Below are 18,197 nucleotides of genomic sequence, written 5' to 3'. Positions count from 1 at the left end.
TTAATTTCAGAAGAGAGTACTTTCAGTATTAATGAAAAGATCAAAGATAGATCATAACACGCCGGCATTAAAATTCCATCCGTAAAGTCAGGGGCACGCAACGACCGGATGTTTCCAAATACGTCAGAAGTGCCTCAAATGGTTTTCTCTTTGCGTTAGAGGCCTGTTTGGTTAATTTGGAGCTACCCTAAAAACTATTTATCTGTCGGGTGTCTTAGGGGAACTCTCGAAAGTTTTAGGTAGCTATTTCGTCTCATCCGAAACCGTTAACTATCCTGATAGGTCCGATCTTTATACCGAAATTTTCAGGAGACGTTTGTTTTTAGCAATTTAACTCAATATCTTGGTAAAGATAGGAAGAACACAACCTTAGAAAATCGTAGGTGACAAAGTAGAAAAACTCCGAATATCTTGGGCGAATGGAACGCTTATCCAGAAATTTTTAGCCTTTTTGAGCTTTAGAAATTTCAAGGCAATATTTGCTCTTTCGAAAAGCTACTTTGTAGAAAAAGAAACTGTCGTGCCCCTATAAAGTATCCATATGAAATGCGCACTCACTGATATAAAAATTACAAGTTGTCAGGGAATGCTGCTGGGCTAGTGTTATAAATATTTGAAGCAGAATTTTGTCTGAGTCGTTTCGAAGTGGACATCACTGAACAAGCAGATCTGAATTCGTTGGTCTGCGGCAGGTCATGAAAAACTGACGTCTTCTTTGGAGCCGTAAAAACTACTGGTCGCACTTGAGTTCGCTTTGTTGCTCTTTCTGTTTGTTGGTAAGCACTCAACTGCATGTTGCGTGATGCGAAATGCTTCCCATGAGCAAGTTGCGTTTTCTGAAAGAAAATTGTAAAATTTCCCTTATAGATGTCGATTATAGTGTGCCAATGGCGGAGCATGCATACACCAGAAACACTGTAGCAAAGAAAATTTAGCCTAATTGAGCGTAATGAACCGCTTTGAAATCTTCTAACATCCTTATGTCTGCTAGCTAATCTTGAACAGTTCCTCATTTTGTTAAGAGCGAATGTCTGTAAATATCGAACAACCGGCGGCCACGGTCAAAAATTAAATTTTGCTCATATCTTGTTCATACATACTTATTAGTAAGTAACTAAACGTGGTGTAGTTTGTTTTTCAAAAGGCCGCTTGGATTTGGAGAAAATCGACAAAATCAATTTTCGTGGTCGGCGACTTGAAAACAACCAAAATTTGAGGCAAAATGAGGCGGTCTCAAAACTTCGCTCGCACGCAAAAAGGAAGAAAGCGTGGTAAAATATTCCCCGATAAATCAATTTATAAAGGATTTTAGCCCTAGTATGGCGGTTAATTCTTATCTTCACGATAATGTGGAAGGTAAACAATTTTATTTTAGTTTTGGTTCTTTTTCAACTCAACGAAGTTTAAATTTAGGCTTCAAGTCGCGATTTAATTTTTAGGCATGTGCTACACCTTGGTTTTTCCTGAAACTCAAGCTATAAGTTATTAAAACACTGTGCTAAAACATATGTGAGAACTGGGTTGGGTAATTTAATCTGCGCTTCAGACGAACCTTCTGAACTTGAACAACTTTTTGAGTGAAATAGGATACATTTGCATAATTCAACAACGCCTCGCTGTTGCCGAAACGGATCATTGGTGTTTCCTGAAAAGAAATCTGATGTACGATAGTAGTACGATAATAAATTTGCTAACACGAAAAAGAAATTAACTTACCTTTATAGTACGGGGCACTTCTTTTAATTTTTCTACGCTCAAGCTCCAAATTCTGCTGGCGCTAACGCATTTTGTAATTTGACCTCTAATGAAAGGTCATTGGAGATGTGCCAGGGTTATTAAAATGTCACTCAAACTAAATGAGCGTTATGATCTAAATTCTTAAGGTGGTTGAACAAAATATATCACGAGAAAAATATGTTTTAAAGACATTTTCGGCGATTTGAAAGATGTTCTTACCATTTAGTAGAATCAGTTACTACATATAGCGAGTCACAGTATTGCCTAAGTGTGAGAAGACAAGGAGTGATGTGGCGTGACAACGAACACCATCTTTCGAACTTAAGAATGTGCAGAAAACAAAATTGTTTATACATTTCTTTGATGTTTCCAAAGTTATTTGTTCAATTATACAACAACTGAAAGGTTGCATAGTCTGGCTGTCAACAGTGCTTGATTTAAAAGTGTAAAGTGGTGGTCAGTTTATCGGACACCTGCGTGATAAAAGAATTGACTAAGGGATTTGGAAAACATCAAAATCATACGCCCTGCTAGTACACACGAACACTGAGTAGGTTTTACTTTGGAAAACCTCGATAAATGATCTCGGAAGCTTTTTTTGTTTTGAGTGAAGAATCATAATAAAGAAAAAATTATGCTATTTCATATGTATATTTTGAGGAAGGGTGGCTCTGAATCTTACTTAGGTACTCTCTCTTGGTACTACCTCTTAAGACTCACATGGAATGGTCGTTGAGGGGCTAGAAGAACCCACTGTAACTCTTACTCAAGGATGTTCGGTAAGCAATTTGCTCCAAGCCCTGTCTCCCCCCTTTTCAAATGCTTGCACAGGCTAACCAGCATTAAAAAACTTGCATTAGCACACTCAACTAAGGAAATATTGCAAAGTAATTGGGGAAATGCTATCCAGGCAGGGCGGCCTTTTGGAGTGGCAGATGACGTAGCGCTATTTTCAAGACTACAAACCTCTCCTTGAGTGTGAAGACTTAAGGCGTGAGTTCCAGTTTGTAGTATTGAATATATACAATGAAGGAAACCTGGGGTCTAGAAAGCTGACCTGTTCCTCTCTGATTCCTTTACCGAAGGATACCTCAAAGTATATCGGATAATTTCCTCCTTACAGCATGTTCGGCTACTCAAACAAGCTTTAAAACCTGACACTAAGATGATATACCGCAGATACAGCAAGCTAGAAAGCTGGAATCAAACGTGTTTACCAATGGGTTTTGCCCTGGCGTCTTCAAATTCACGTTAAAAAGGACACTGTTTAGGCACTGTTTCCCAGGGGTCCGTTTGTCCAAAGTCCCTATTACTTTTCGGGCCCGAAATCATTAACTGATAGTTTTATCATGTTAGATGCAAAACTATTGAAATTTCTATCTTGCATGTAATCAAGAACAGCTTTAGGGGCCCGTTAATTATCAGGACTTTCGAGAAACAGGCCCAGAAGCGGATGCAGCCTCAATATCCGTCTCACTGATGACAGAGAGAAAGTTATGGTCGGAGACTTTCTTTTCAAGAGTTCTGATCATGGATTTCTGACGAGCCACCAAGTTTCAGTCTCAAGACCGGTACTAAAGCGCACACTCAGAACATGGCAAAATGACCGAGAGTAAAATTGAAAAGAAAACTTTGTGGCTAAAGAAAGTAGTGGAAGCGATAGGCGATAGTTGACAGGGGCACCCAACGTCAGTTTCCTCCTAACTGTATTGAAAACACTTTCATGCTATCCAAATTACTAAGTTTCATGCGGCGCCATATAATTATAAAAATTGTTCGGTCATCCAAAGGGCAACTTGAGTATTCTTTTCGATCGAAATTACAAGGGCTTCAAAATTATTTTTTTCGAGAATTTTGAAATTTTCTCTGATTCCTCTCTATCACAATTTCGTATCCGAAAATTTTGATCCCCTTTATATGGAGAAAACCTGTCTCGTGTAGGAGAGTCACCCTCCCAGCCGAGAGAAAAAAAAAAGACATTGACCCCAACCAGCCTTCGGGCATGCTCTAATTGTCTCGCTTTGGCTATGCAAGCCCTTTACCGATACGGATCGGATTTGATCTAGACGGTCGGACCGAAATGTCTCCTTCCATTTGACAAAATTATTTTCCCCAGGACCACCGATCTGTATCCTGCTTACAAGCACTATAACCAAACTCGCGGTGGCTTTTGTTTGGTCGGTGCAACTGGAATGTACCGTTCCACTGGGCACGTGGATTTTCCGAAAAGCGCGTAAAGTGCTTAATATGGAGAAAAGTTGGCCTGGCTAGGAGGCTGACCCTACCATTGCAAAAGGGTGACTGGACAAGGTAGGTCAGCCTTCCAGCCGAGCCAACTTTTTGTCATTTAAACGGTTCGCCATGTTTTGTAAAGAAATGCGTGAAAAGTTGCCTCTTCCAGGGAAGCTCGGGTAAGCTGGTGACCCTTCTGCTCGAGACAAATTTTTTTCATATAAGCGGGGCCTAAATTTTAGTTCTTCACATTAATCGCCATAGTCCAGCTGACGCACATCTTTTTGTTTTTTGTTCTATAAAGTGGAAAACTGAAATTAAAATATACAGTGGAACCCCAGCGTTGGGCCATAAAATCCTGGTCGTAATAGCGAGGTGGTGGCATTGAAGAGGTCTTCAAAATAATAAAATGACTCGGAGATTTTCATGTCTGGGTCGAAGGACTATGGGAGGTGAGACAAGAGGTGGTCGTATAAACGGGGTGGTCAAAAGGCGGGGTTCCTCTGTATATAAACAGAAACAAGAGTTTGACGATCGGACAACCATGTTCAGATCAGGAAAAAAATACTGAAAGATAATTGCAGAATGTTTACGAAAACTGTTATCCAAAACAATGGAACTTACATCGGCGAGAGAAAAGACAGCCGCCTGATAACGCGGTGTAATAGCTAGAGATTGAAGCCTGAAGTCAATCAAAGGCAAATACAAGGCAAGAGGGGGGAAGTTGACGTGAAAAACTATATTTAATTTTTGGACTTATTGAGTATTGTATAGAAGCATACTTTAAGAAAACTTAAGAAAAAATTTAAAAAAAAAACATGATTTGGATTGTTAGTAGCATAATATGCTACTTCCGGCAAGAACATTAAAAAAAGGCATCGCTCAAATGGTTAGATTGGAAAGCCTGTGAATACTGTCACGCAACACTTTTGACCAGACATTTATGACCAAAGGTGTATCGGCAGCCCGAAAGTTTCACTATCAAAATCGCAGTTTTTGTGAGACCTAGAATTTTTAAATGGCAATGGATGTAAAAGTTTGACTGCGGAAAAGAAAGGCCAGCAATACCAAGAAATGTACTGTTTGAGGTTATTTTCACGCACCACGTTTCCTCGAGGTTTTGGATCTTCTGTTGATTAGCTTGGGACTAGGCGCAATGCCAGTTAACCAGAACGGGAAAACACAGTGAGGTAACAAAAATTATCGTCTCAGTACATTTAATGTCTTTAATACAAGTGCGATTGTGTGTTACGTTTCTCTTGGACAGTCCAGCCATCGTGGCTTGTCGAGCAACAACCAACCGACGTTCTTGAAAAGTCTCATATTTCAAGCAAAATTTATTCAACTTCGGAAGGTTCGTGTGAAGTACAAATTTAATTACCCAGGCCAATTCTTACATATGTTTTAGCACAATGTTTAAATGACTTATGCCTTGAGTTTCAGGAAAAACCAAGGTGTAGCACATGCCTAAAAATTAAATCGCGACTTGAAGCCTAAATTTAAACTTCGTTGAGTTGAAAAAGAACCAAAACTAAAATAAAATTGTTTACCTTCCACATTATCGTGAAGATAAGAATTAACCGCCATACTAGGGCTAAAATCCTTTATAAATTGATTTATCGGGGAATATTTTACCACGCTTTCTTCCTTTTTGCGTGCGAGCGAAGTTTTGAGACCGCCTCATTTTGCCTCAAATTTTGGTTGTTTTCAAGTCGCCGACCACGAAAATTGATTTTGTCGATTTTCTCCAAATCCAAGCGGCCTTTTGAAAAACAAACTACACCACGTTTAATTTCTTACTTATACCTATCTATGGACAAGATATGAGCGAAAATGATTTTTTGACAGTGGCCGCGAAATTTCGATTTTGCTCGATTTTTACAGACATTTGCTCTTAAGTGTTTACTCCGAAAATTTGACAATAACTCTATTTTACTTCCCTGACAGTATAAAAAAAATTTACAAAACCATGTTGAAAACTGAGGTATGGTCAAAAGTTCCTTAACACCAGGTTACTAAATTAGCAACAATTCAATGTTCAAAACACCCTTATATAAATAATAGTAGCTTTCAATGCTACTACATTAAATGTAAGCCAAAAATCCTTCGTATTTGGCTGGCCGCTTTATGCAGAAAACACTAACAACTATTAACGCACCTGATCAGCCTGAAGCCGTCTTTTCAGGGGTTTTGAAGATGAGTTAGTCCTCAGAGACTGATTTATCAAGGCCTTGTACAGGTCTGAGTGGACCAGGAGGGGATTATACGTATTGGATAATTCAATCTAAAAAGTACCCCAAAACAGATGCTTATATCTCCTCACTGAAAATTCAAGAAATCGGAGGCTAAAATGACTCTATAGATAAACACACAAATATAAATAAATAAAAGCAACTTTATTTTCATTGTATATATATGTGGAATGAGATTGATCATGAGTTTACATTTTTTTCCGTTACTGATTCATTTTCTTCAAAGATATACACATTAGCGATAACATTATTTTTGTTCCACCAAAAACTATACAGTAAAAACCCACGAGTAAGGAACTGTATTTTCCTAAGTTAGCCTTGACAGGTTCTTATGTGAATGGACAAAGAATTAGCTCAAATTTAGGCTATTTAGTAAATAGGCTACATTGTAGCTAAGAGTATTTAATGGTAAAGACTTAACAGGCTCTTTTTAGGGGAGCCTAACATGCAAATTTTAGCCAGCTAACTCAGGTTATTAAAAACCAGGTTCTTACTCACGGGTTTTTGCAGTACTCGAAATAGTGTTCTATTTTACTTACAGTTGTGAATGGGTAACTCTGAGTTTTGAGTCAGTGAACAAAAGGTAGATAAGCATACTTCATGCTTCAACCAGTTCAACTAATTATAATAACCTTTTCAAAGTTTTTATTCATTATCCCTTCTTGAGATAGACATAATGATGTTTTTATATATATATATATGGAAAAAAAAACTTTACCTGGTCAAGACATGAGGCTACAGCTGATAAGGCACTGTCGCTAGGTCCCTCTACGGAAGATTGGAGATCATTAGGTAACATCAGCTCACTAACAGCAATGGACTTCAGCAACAAAGAGTTATTATCAGAAGGAAGAAACAAGTAGTGTCCTTCTGGAGACAAGGGTGTCACAGGTTTCTCAACACCAGGCAATGTCACAGGCTTATAACTTGTCTTGGCCAACAAGGCGACGCCCTTTTTGATTTTAAAGAAAAACAGGAAAAAAGGATTATTTGCCTAAATAAAATTAGCCCGGGGGGAAGAAGCAAAAAAATGACTGAGATCGAAAATTACACAATAATTTCATGTCCATTAACGATAAACAAAAAAAATGTTCTTCAAGAAAACAGGGATATGGTTTTAGTTGTGGATGAACTTTAATCGAATTTTTTTTTATTGTGCTCTATGGCATCCATGGATATGAAGAGAAACACTCGGAATGAAGTTTAAGGGATACTTATAAAAAACAGCACCTCATTAACCACCAAACCCTTGTCACCGGTTTAAAAAGAAAATGTCAATTGTACCCTTTCATTTAACACTGAACACAGGGCATGGAAATGCTGTTGGTTACTTTCCAGATCCTCCCAGTCTAGCTTCCAGCACAAGGTGGGTCGAACAATGAAGGGCTGCCACAAAGAAGAAAAAAGAAGAAGTAACAAGTTGTTATTTAACTAGAATCTGTGTCCACAGTTGTTGCTGTTTTTCAGGTTGGTGTCAAGAAAGTCGTTGGTATTGTTGACATGTGTTGTATGCAGTATGCCGGACAAGTGTAAAAAGTGTTTAATTTGGAGGAAACGAAGGACGGATATAAAAGAATAATGAATGAATGATCGAACTAACGAACGAACGAACGACAGAACTAACTAGGGGGAAAAGGAAAGAAGTAAGCAAGTAAGAAGGAACGAGAAGTGTGGAAGGAAGGGAGGAAGAGTGGAAGGAAGGAAGGAAGGAAGGGAGGGAGGGAGGGAGGTGGAAGGAAGGAAGGAAGGGTGGAAGGAAGGAAGGAAGGAAGGAAGGAAGGGTGGAAGGAAGGAAGGAAGGAAGGAAGGAAGGAAGGAATGAAGGCAGGAAGGAAGGAAGGAAGGAAGGAAGGAAGGGTGGAAGGAAGGGTGGAAGGAATGAAGGGTGGAAGGAAGGGTGGAAGGAAGGAAGGAAGGAAGGAAGGAAGGAAGGAAGGAAGGGTGGAAGGAAGGAAGGAAGGACGGAAGGAAGGGTGGAAGGAAGGGTGGAAGGAAGGAAGGAAGGGTGGAAGGAAGGGAGGAAGGAAGGAAGGAAGGAAGGAAGGCAGGCAGGAAGGAAGGAAGGAAGGAAGGGAGGAAGGAAGGGAGGAAGGAAAGAAGGAAGGAAGGGTGGAAGGAAAGAAGGGTGGAAGGAAAGAAGGAAGGCAGGGAGGAAGGAAGGAGGGAAGGAAGGAAGGGTGGAAGAAAGAAAGGGAGGGAGGAAGGAAAGAAGGAAGGAAGGGCGGAAGGAAGCAAGGAAAGAAGGAAAGACATAGTATATGTTGTGGTTCAATTTTTTTCCTTGGTTTAAATTTTATTTTCCTTTGTTTTGGGGTATGGTAATGTATGATAATGAGTTTAAAACAAAGGAAAATAAAATTTAAACCAAGGAAAAAATTGAACCACAACATATATAACAAATATTGGAACCCTTTATTATACTTTAGTTAACTCACCATTCCGAAGAGCTAACACAAGGAACATGCAAAAACAAAAAGAAAGCAGATAAACAAAGAACAAAATTAGTAAAGAAACAGACTGAGTCACTCCAGCGGATGTGCTTTCTTGAAAACAAAAGTTTGTACGCTAAAATTTTCCTGTAAAACTGTTTTTAACATCAGCATGCTAAGCAATGACAAAATGACAACCTTTCAATCAATGAATCAATATTTGCTTACCACAGATTCACATATTGCATCTGTCTTTACGAGTTTTACTGCAGCCAAATTATACACTGGATAAGTCAATACGGTAGGTTTTGTAACTGCCACCCCTTTACTCGTTAGATTTGTTGACTCTGAGCCCACCGTCTGTGGATTAAATTGAAACAAAGACCATCAGTTATTTAAGTCAATGCAGGAGGCAATCCTGCATGCCTTGCTACGATAATTCCCCAAACCGTCTACTCTCCTAAGATGGGCCCTTTGCAGACAAACCGTCACATTGTACAAAAACACCTTGCTGGAGGGCAAACAACGCAGTGGTACCTTGAAAAGAAAGGATATTAGCTTTTTGAGTAATGTACTTTCCTCGTTTTTCTTGCCCAACTGTGTCGTTTGCCATTCAGCAAGGTATTTTTAACCCATGTCACCGTTTCTCTGCAAAGGCCCATTGCTGCTTCACATTTGAGATGAATAATTTTGACTCTGAACTAAGTAGTCATACTCGTCGCCAAGCGCTTATATCTTCTTTTGCAGACCTACCGTCACCACTGTCTTGCCCTCAGGCAGATTCACCAGGTCGCCGTTCAGGTCGGCAATCTCCACCTCCACAATATCGTATTCGCTCCCTCGCACGGGTAGGACGTAACCTACGGTAGCGAGTATGACCGTACTGAACTAAAATCGTGGCTTGGACGAGAAAAAATTTCAGAGGCTATGTTATTTCTCAAGGTATAACCTCGGTACTGGTTTTCTGATTGTTAACAAGGGAATTCTCTGCTTCCATAATTTAAACACTGATTATCACGTTGCTTTACGCAGTATTTCGGACGATAAAGGTATTGAAATAGAGAAATAAAATCTTAAGGACAGCATGTGTTGAAGGCTTGCTGTGAGTTTGTGACTTGAAATGAGACTCACAGATTTTCAATTGCAGTAACAAATTGTTCATAATGATACGATACAAAACAGTTTCAGATTCACGCAAGCAATGACAATTTTTCATAAATACAGCACGCTTTAACTCCAGCCTTCAGGTATCATAAACTTAGAGAGAGTTGCAGCATTACTGGCTAACTGAAAATCTGCCGTAGTGAACCGGAGATTTACATATAACACTTACATAATTAAACTGGTAAGGTAAATGCAAAGGATCCAGCAAAGATTCGTGAAGATCGCACTTTAAAGTAAGGCCTGTGTCGACCATTTCCTGACTTTGATCACCTGATGTGATATAAAAATATTCAGATTTTATAACGTAGATAAGTAAACGGCTTAACGGAATTTCGGTTACGACATCAATAAGAAATAAATGAAGATATAAATGATGATGAACTTGAAGATGATAGTACTTATGATGACTGTGATGACGATCGACAGTAGGGAGCTTAAGAGACGACTACGACGACGGAAGTGAAAGCGTGGTTAACAAAGTTAATTTGCGTCGATTCAAACTTTATCGCGTCTATTTGGACCGCCTAATTTGTCAAATGCAGGCGATTTTTCCTTGAGTTGAATTAATAAGGACTTTATCCAGGATCAAAAAGAGAAAGGAAAATTCGTCGTCTGATGTTCAGGTCCTCCATGAAACGTCGCGTTAGTATGTTTCACGTCGTAATCGTGCACTGCGGACGTCACTGAAATGATGTACGTGCAGACCTGTTGTTTTGCTCATAAAGGCAATTGTTTTTTTGACGTCGTCGTCGTAGTCGTCGCGTGGTTGCTTAAGCTCCCAGCCCTGAGTAATAGGGACTTTAAGATCCAACGACGCGACGGCGACAAGAACGTCGCTTAAAAAGTGAATTTGCGCTCTTTCAGTCTTTATAGCGATTATTCCTAACCACTTACTTTGTCAAATGTAGGCGAACCCTCCCGAAGCTGAATTTCAAGGGACCATATTCAAGCTCGGAAAGAAAACTAAAATTTCGTCGTCGCTTGTTCACGCTCTATAAAACGCGAAGTTAGGCATTTTCACGTCATAGTTGCGCAAAAACTGGAAAGAAATGTACAAAAAAGTGTGATGCACATGCGAAGTTGTGGAATTGCTTATTAAACCTATTGTTTTTTTTTTTTGACGTTCTCGTTGTCGTCCGCTTCGTTGGATCTTAAAGTCCCTAATAACGAAGACGACGACGACGATGATGCTGATGATGTCAATGGATGCTTATGACAATATGGGCTCCTGCGATGACGAAGATGATGATGGTGGTGGTTGTGGTGATGTTAATGATGACGCTGATGGAAGTAATAATGATGAGAATGACACTCATGGTGATGGTGATGATGAGGAGGATATTATGCTTATCATTTCATTTCATTTTATTGGTTAATTCAGATTTACAATTTTATTTTCTCACTGCGCACAAATAGCAAAGCCTAGTCTAGGAGGGCTGTGTCTAGAAAGAACAAGTACGCACTCCAAATGGTATCCAATCGACATGTCAACAAAAAGTTATTTAAAGACATTGTACAAAAGGTAAAGGGAGGAAGAAAAGCATTGCATTTGTCCTAATAACGTAGATCAGGTTCGCGGGCGTTTGTCTGTTAAAGGATTTGTAGTGAGCAATTATGTATTTTCTTTTTAAAGCTATGCTTTTGGGGTTTTCTAATACTCGGAGGTATATGCAATGCAATGCAATGTCGTGACAATTAAATTGATGTTATATGTGGCTAGTGTTTATGATGACGGTGATAGAGATGTTAATGTCGACGATGTGACTAAAAAGATTATTTAAATTTGTTCGTTGCTTAGGATTAAGCGGTGAAATGGAAGACGTTGTACTATAGCTTACTATATGGAAGAAAGCTGATGACGACTGAACCCTGATGATGAAAACAAGTTTACTACTGACTGACCACAAAAATGGACCTTCGATGCTTCGCATTTTTTAAACTTACTTTCATTATCCTGGTTAAACGCGCCGGGCAGAGACAATCGTAAATGCTCTTGATCTGTGCCACAATCAAGCAGCCATGTTTTGAAAAAGTTTTGAAAACTGAGGACATCTGCAGGATGGAAAAGAGCATTATTTTATAACTTGAGAAAATTACTCTGAAAGACCCACACAAGATACTGTTCAGAGAGAGTAACTTATATAGGTATGTGATTTGCAAGCCGTTTGTTTAGGTTTTTTTTTTATATTTGATTGCCTTTAAGCACCGACACCTGAACTTTGCGTAACGCGGGAAAGATAGGTCAGGTCACTACTGGCCATGTAAATGCAAGGTTTTTAGTTAGGCAACTTACATTTTTAAAGTGTCACCGATGACGCATCGAAGATACGAAGCTTGCTGGCTATAGCCGCATAAGGAAAACAAATTGTAAGTTAACATTGCCCGTCATCGCTTCAACCAAATTAATTTGTTTAGTAACCTGTTTTGTAATATTAATTTCATTTTCATGCTACGACGACGACACATTCGGACGCCACGATTCAACGATTTGTATCGTCAAGTGCAAATAAATTCCAAGTGCGTGAAACTCTGTTAAAGGCTAATCTTCCACTATAAAAAGTAGCCCCTTCACAGACTGTAGCGAGGCAGCATGATTCAGCATGATTTGTGGATTCAGCCTTTGTCCACAAGATAAGTCAAATTGCTACCTTACACCTCCCTTTTCAATTGCTTTTGTTTATCTTGTTTTAGTTCATAGGGACAGCGTTAATGAACAATAAGTCAGCATTTCTGACTGTCAAACTGGGAGCCAAGGTAAACTCACGCTCTGAGCACTTTTGGATTTATTTTTCTTGTAACGAGCCAGTTGGTCAGCCTGCAGCAACATTTGTGTTTTTTCAGAATGTTACTGTTTTTTGTGATAATTTAACTAGAGTGCCTTAGGGATTAGCTAAGAAAGCTAGGGTGACTCGCCACGCCGCGATACCTTTCTCCAAGGAGACAACGTCTACCAGGCCACAACCCATCAGTCCCTCATCTTCTGTTCCAGGTGAGCTGTCTTCCTCTTGAACCGAAAGAACGATGATGATTTAAACTAGTTGTTGTTTTTGTTGTTGTTTGAGGTACCTTTTTATTAGGACATGAGTTTTGTTTGCTTTCTTTGAATCAAACAGCTACTATTTTCTGAGAGAAAAAAAGGGTTGTCCAATACACCCGTAGTGTAAAGGATCGTCCGTAAAGAGCTGTATACTGTCGGTAAACTGCACCTCATTAGAGGGAATATTTTCATGCCATGTCTATGAAGCACTACGGATCGTATGGATCGTACGAACTGTAACAAACTGTGCCCTGATGTAAAATGAGATGCATGTTCCGTATGTGCTCAGAATACGGAACATTAGCAATGCTGACCTTTTTTAAGGAGCGTGCGATCCGTCAACTGCTCTTAAAGCAGTGTTGTTAAGGTCCGAACTGGCAACGTGGCACTACTAGACATGATAGAAATTAGCTGGAGTTATGGAGTAGCACATGTGGCAGTGTTACCTAATACTGATGAGATGGGTTGAAAAAGTGAAGCGTAACCAGTTTTTATGGGTTTCTCTTTTGTTCCATATAGTATTTCTAATGATATAAAACTTCCATGTTCTTATAATTATTTACTGTTTTTCTCTCACCAGAGCGGCTGTCTTCTTCTTCCACACTTATTTCGTCCGAACTCTGCACCATAACTACCTGAATTTTCTGAAGTTAAAGTTACTTGTAATGAATGATAATTTTCCTTTTATAAATTTGTTTAGTTTTATAGTATTCTGTTGGTATTTGCAAATACCTGAATAGATCAATCGGGACTGACTTGATATCACTTAATAGAGTTGGCTTGAACTATCGTTATCGCATTATTTTTATCATAATTGTTATAATTACTGAGCCAAAACCAACGCTCACAGAGCCGCTCAGCGTCGAGACAGTTCGTTTCGGCCAAAAAGGGGCCCAGCGTACACAGCAGGTATTAACAAAGGAAACAAGGGAGGGTGCGGGTTGTAACTGGCAATTAAACATGATTAAGCTCACTTACGGCAAATGTCTTAATCTGAAACTCAGTATTCAGTTTAAACACGTTGTGAGTTTAGTTTTATCGGAGCGATTTTAACCAACCTTCAGGCTTTCAAGATCGAGGCTCTTCGAAAACTTTTCGATATGTTTTGTTACAGAAGCTGCTGCCCTACAAGTGAAGAAGATGATCTCCAGCTGACAACTTGAAGTACTCATCTAAAAAAACAAAGTGTCAAAAGACCAACTAAGCTCTGGTTTTTGTAAACCTTCTTTCAGCTCAGTGGCAGCCACGACGCTAATTTAAAACTCTCAGTCTACTAGAAAATTTCGGCAGAAAAAGGCACCCCATTCGAAATTTCCTTTGACTAATGGTAACTCTTTCACATTACCTACTAACAGGAAATCTTCTTGTCATTTTCATGCAGTAGTATTAAAAAAATGCACTTTATTTGAGTGTCAATGTATTAAGTAGGAAAGTACTAACTGGGGACACTATTTTTTACGTCTCTTACGGGAGAAGGGACCGCCATTTTAAGTGGTCATCCGAGCCACGCAAAGGTCTAGCCGCTTGCAGTACAAAGGTGGTACCTTCATTTCTCAGTTATTTTAAGACCCTGAGTACTGGTCCGGCCCCGGAAATCGAGCCCGCGACCTCCCGCTTTGCAGTCACACGCTTTACCGACTGAGCAAACATTGCCGCCATTAAAATGATAATGTAGGCCAAGAGAGAATAATGGGACAGATAGGGAATCTTACGGCGTTGGCCGGGATATGAGGTTGTAATTAAACGTAAGTCTAATTCCTGGGATGTTGCACATTTAAATTGATTTTTTGAAAACGTCATCATCAAGTCCAGCTCCATGCGCGACGCCATTGCTTTTACTGTCATTATAACACTAACAGCAACATCTTGTAACGTCACTGAATAAAAATTTACAGTTTTTGCCGGATACCGACTTCCAATTAATTTCAAGGGCTTAATTGGTCCAAAAGTAACTTTGGTGAAATTGGCATAACCCAAGGGCCGAGACTGAGCTTTCTCTCTCTGTCTGTCCCAGTTTTCTCTCTTGTATAGTACAGTCTTAAGATCCGTTTTTTTTTAATTTTGAAATTTTCCAAGTTCCTTTCATAGACTGTAAATACTTAGATGTTGATTGACTTACCTCGCTTCTTTTTCAAATACATCAACTCGAGAGATACCTACCCTATTATGTACCTGAAGCCTGAAAAAGGTACGTAGCTTACGCAGATCAGGAATACATGTTATTTGGAATTAACATAAAATCAAATGAAGTGGTTATATGATATAGAAAATTTCTCACCTGCCTTAGACTTTGCGATTGTCGCCTGAACTGAGCAGCAGTCTCTCGAAGGCCCTGTAAAATAAGGTCTTAAAAAGAAATGAGGGCCTTATTAGTTATGTAAATTAAGTATATAGTATAAGCCATAGTAAAAATAACTTTCACTGGCGAAAAAAGAACTCGAAAGGAAAGCTCAAAATGCTGTTTAATGTATTTCAAGCCTTTAACTTTATGGATTGCCCTATAGCTTCACCGAAGGATAATTGGTAAGTTATGCTGGGTGATATAATATGTACCTGGTGTGCACGGACAAGTCGATTTTTCTTTGGCAAGAAGCTTCAGTTCCCCGAAGGAGGAGTGAAGCCTAGAAAAGTTCCCTCTAACATGTTGTAAGGAAAACAGGTTCTGAAAAGGTTAAACATGACAAGAGCAAACGTGAGGCAAACTATAAGTAAATTGCAACTGAATGTTTTATCACTAGGAATGGCTTAGACGGTAGTAATGAGGGGCCTTACAGTTCCCCTGTTATTCTCAGACCAGTATGAGGCTAAAAAGGATCTTTGGATTTTACTGGTGCGTTCAGTACTAAGGAATTGTAAATGATAACAACTCGATATTAAATTAAGTCACTCATTTATTCACAGTCGATAATATACTTATAAACTGAAAAAAAATAATAATAATAATAATAATAATAATGGTAATAATAACGACACCACACAACGCGGATGGCCATAGTAAAAAAAATCTTGGAAATCAATTAACTACTGGCTTTATTACTGTATTTAAAGCTGAAAAAGTTTAAGTTAAAGATAGGTAAGTCCTCGTCAGGGAAATAACTGATGTACATGCAACATTTCAAGTTATTTGTGATAACGTTATGGCTGTCAGTATAAATCATATAGCTTTTGGCGATGCATATAAGGAATTCAAAAAATAAATAAAGTCGGACTCACCTCAACAAATTTTGTAAGCGCAAATAAACCAAAGAATGGTGTTCTGCAAGGTCCACTCAGATGTGTTACAAGTGAAAAGAAATTCACTAGAGCGTCATGTAGGTATTCACAAGTATCTGCGTCAAATGGAGGACTATAATCCACAAGTAACACTCGAGCTATATACGAAAAGAAATTAAAACAGCACAAAAGATTAAGAGTGTCTTTTTAAATCCATGCCAAATCTTAGTCAATTCTGTGTACTTAAGGGTGGGATTCGTCAGGGAAAACCAAAATAGACCTTTTCACGGTTTTTCAACTTTTTATATGGACCGGTCAGGGAAAATCCGTCGACACCACTAGAAAGAGCTTAGTAAAGTTTCCAAATTTGAAGTGATATGACTTTAGCGAACGAAGATATAGCTCTGTAAAGTTGAGAATATTTACAGCTGAAGTTTGTATGGTGGGAGACAATCAAGTTTGTGCCCTCCACCATACAAACGTCTGTAAAATTTCGCTACTTTGAGGAGCTGTATCCTCATTAGCTTTCAAAAAATCCCTTTCAAACTTAAGGCGCTCTTTTCAGTAGTGTCGATGGACTTACCCTAACTTGTCCATGTCAAAAGTTGGGAAAAAAAAACGAGGAAAGTTCTGTTAGATTCTTTATCTCAGGTTGGTTAGATTCGTATACGTACGACGAAAGAATGAAAACTCAAATGACTCTCTAGCTAGCGTACAAGCAAAAGTGACGAGAAACAGCAGAGCCAATAGGCCAGTTGCACTAAGAGGTCACGTGACCAATGCTTCCTTTAAACGATGAGTTGGAATCTTGCTGATGTCAAAAATTGACAGAGCACACAAAAATTATCTTACACCCGAAATTTGAGAGGAAATGCATTTAAGGGAGATATTTTATGGCACTTTGATTTTTCAACAGAGTAGTATGATTTGTATTTGCCGCCATGTTGGAGGGCATACTCTTGCCCTCCAACATGGCGGCCAAAACTACTTTTTGCTTATATCTTGTTGAACGTTTGATAGTTACGCTCAGATGTGCTGTAAACGTTACCACATCATCTTTTCAACATTTCCCTTGAACTTTAAGTGCAAAATTTGTGTTCAGAAAGATGTAATTCCTAATTTTAAAAATCACATTTTGGTCACGTGACCAGCTACGAACTTACTCATTTTAAGAAAATGGTGCGGGTTTTACAAACCAAATCACTATTATTTTGTTTAACATATGACCCACTAATCGTTTTTCGAAGGCAAAATGATATAACTTTCATTTTCAGAAAACGATGTCACATGACCACTTAGTGCAAATGGCCTATTAATCCTCAAAACCATAATATCAAAATTTAAATTCTCATTTCTTGACGGAGGTTGTTTAAATATCAAGTAAATTCAGCTTCCTGTCTCAGCTTGATACTCGTGACCTCTCTTTTTTATGAAATTTTAGGGATGAAATTTGATTCAACTGAAAGGGTCTCTCACTTACCATGAATCCTAAAAAGTCGGATACATATTTGATATGATGAATTCATTAGAAGAGTGGACTCTTTAGATTCACAATCGATTCAAAGTTTACCAACCATGTGAAAATCGAAATCACTAAACCGCGGTATTATAATCATGAGCGAGTCTCACCAGCTAATACCAGGATACATTTTTCAAATAAATAAGGAAATAAAATAATATACTTTAAAATTGTTTTAATCAGTATTTTTTTTTTCAGTTGATAGCTCATTCACAGGCTGACTGTTCTTCTGTGGGTTTCAATTAGGAATTATTGGCGAATTTTGGTTTTTTAGGAGTTGGAAAAAAAACAGATGTAAGCTTACTTCGGACAAAAAAAACTCTCGGAGCAAGCTCGAGAACTAACAACGTAAACAAAATCGACGTGGCGTATTGTCTCCGGTGTCATTACATACCTGGTTGTCTTACGAATGCTGTTCTTCTGGGCTGTTTATCTACAGTTTTCTCCATTTTAACTTGATCGTAGAAGCTGAAATGGGTTATAAAACGTTCAAGTTTCCTCTGAAAGATAGAATAACCATAAGCTTATTGAAGCGAGTACAAATTATTTTTTCCGAATCCTGAGGTAATTCATGTGAAAAGAACATAACTGAGTATTTGGTAAGATCTCAGACG

General features: G+C 38.7%; 1 protein-coding gene across 1 annotated transcript; it reads right to left on the bottom strand.

The window, feature by feature from the left end:
- Positions 1-526: 526 nt before the first annotated feature.
- Positions 527-18,074, bottom strand: LOC140934197 (meiosis 1 arrest protein-like). The gene is made up of 14 exons (XM_073383867.1): positions 17,978-18,074; positions 16,065-16,222; positions 15,405-15,513; positions 15,130-15,197; positions 13,910-14,023; positions 13,429-13,495; positions 12,741-12,818; positions 11,759-11,866; positions 9,984-10,084; positions 8,879-9,010; positions 7,506-7,607; positions 6,940-7,173; positions 6,128-6,253; positions 527-836 (listed from the first exon to the last, which is right to left on the bottom strand). Exons 1-14 carry the CDS (start codon positions 18,030-18,032, stop codon positions 570-572), a joined length of 1,719 nt encoding a protein of 572 aa, XP_073239968.1. The 5' UTR covers positions 18,033-18,074; the 3' UTR covers positions 527-569.
- Positions 18,075-18,197: the final 123 nt, after the last annotated feature.

The sequence above is a fragment of the Porites lutea genome, chromosome 4 (assembly GCF_958299795.1).
Source record: "Porites lutea chromosome 4, jaPorLute2.1, whole genome shotgun sequence".
In the NCBI taxonomy this organism is placed as follows: domain Eukaryota; kingdom Metazoa; phylum Cnidaria; class Anthozoa; order Scleractinia; family Poritidae; genus Porites; species Porites lutea.
Note: the sequence above shows the minus strand (reverse complement) of the source record. Positions and strands in the feature narration are given on the sequence as shown.

Bases quoted from the DNA above. Each gene is read 5' to 3' on its own strand.
- LOC140934197 (XM_073383867.1), bottom strand. From the start codon at position 18,032: ATGGAGAAAACTGTAGATAAACAGCCCAGAAGAACAGCATTCGTAAGA. The intron at 14,024-15,129 runs GTGAGAAATTTT...TTGTTTTTTTAG, and splicing joins AATCGCAAAGTCTAAGGCAG to ATGAGTACTTCAAGTTGTCA. The intron at 7,174-7,505 runs GTACAATTGACA...AAAATCAAAAAG, and splicing joins GTTCAGTGTTAAATGAAAGG to GGCGTCGCCTTGTTGGCCAA.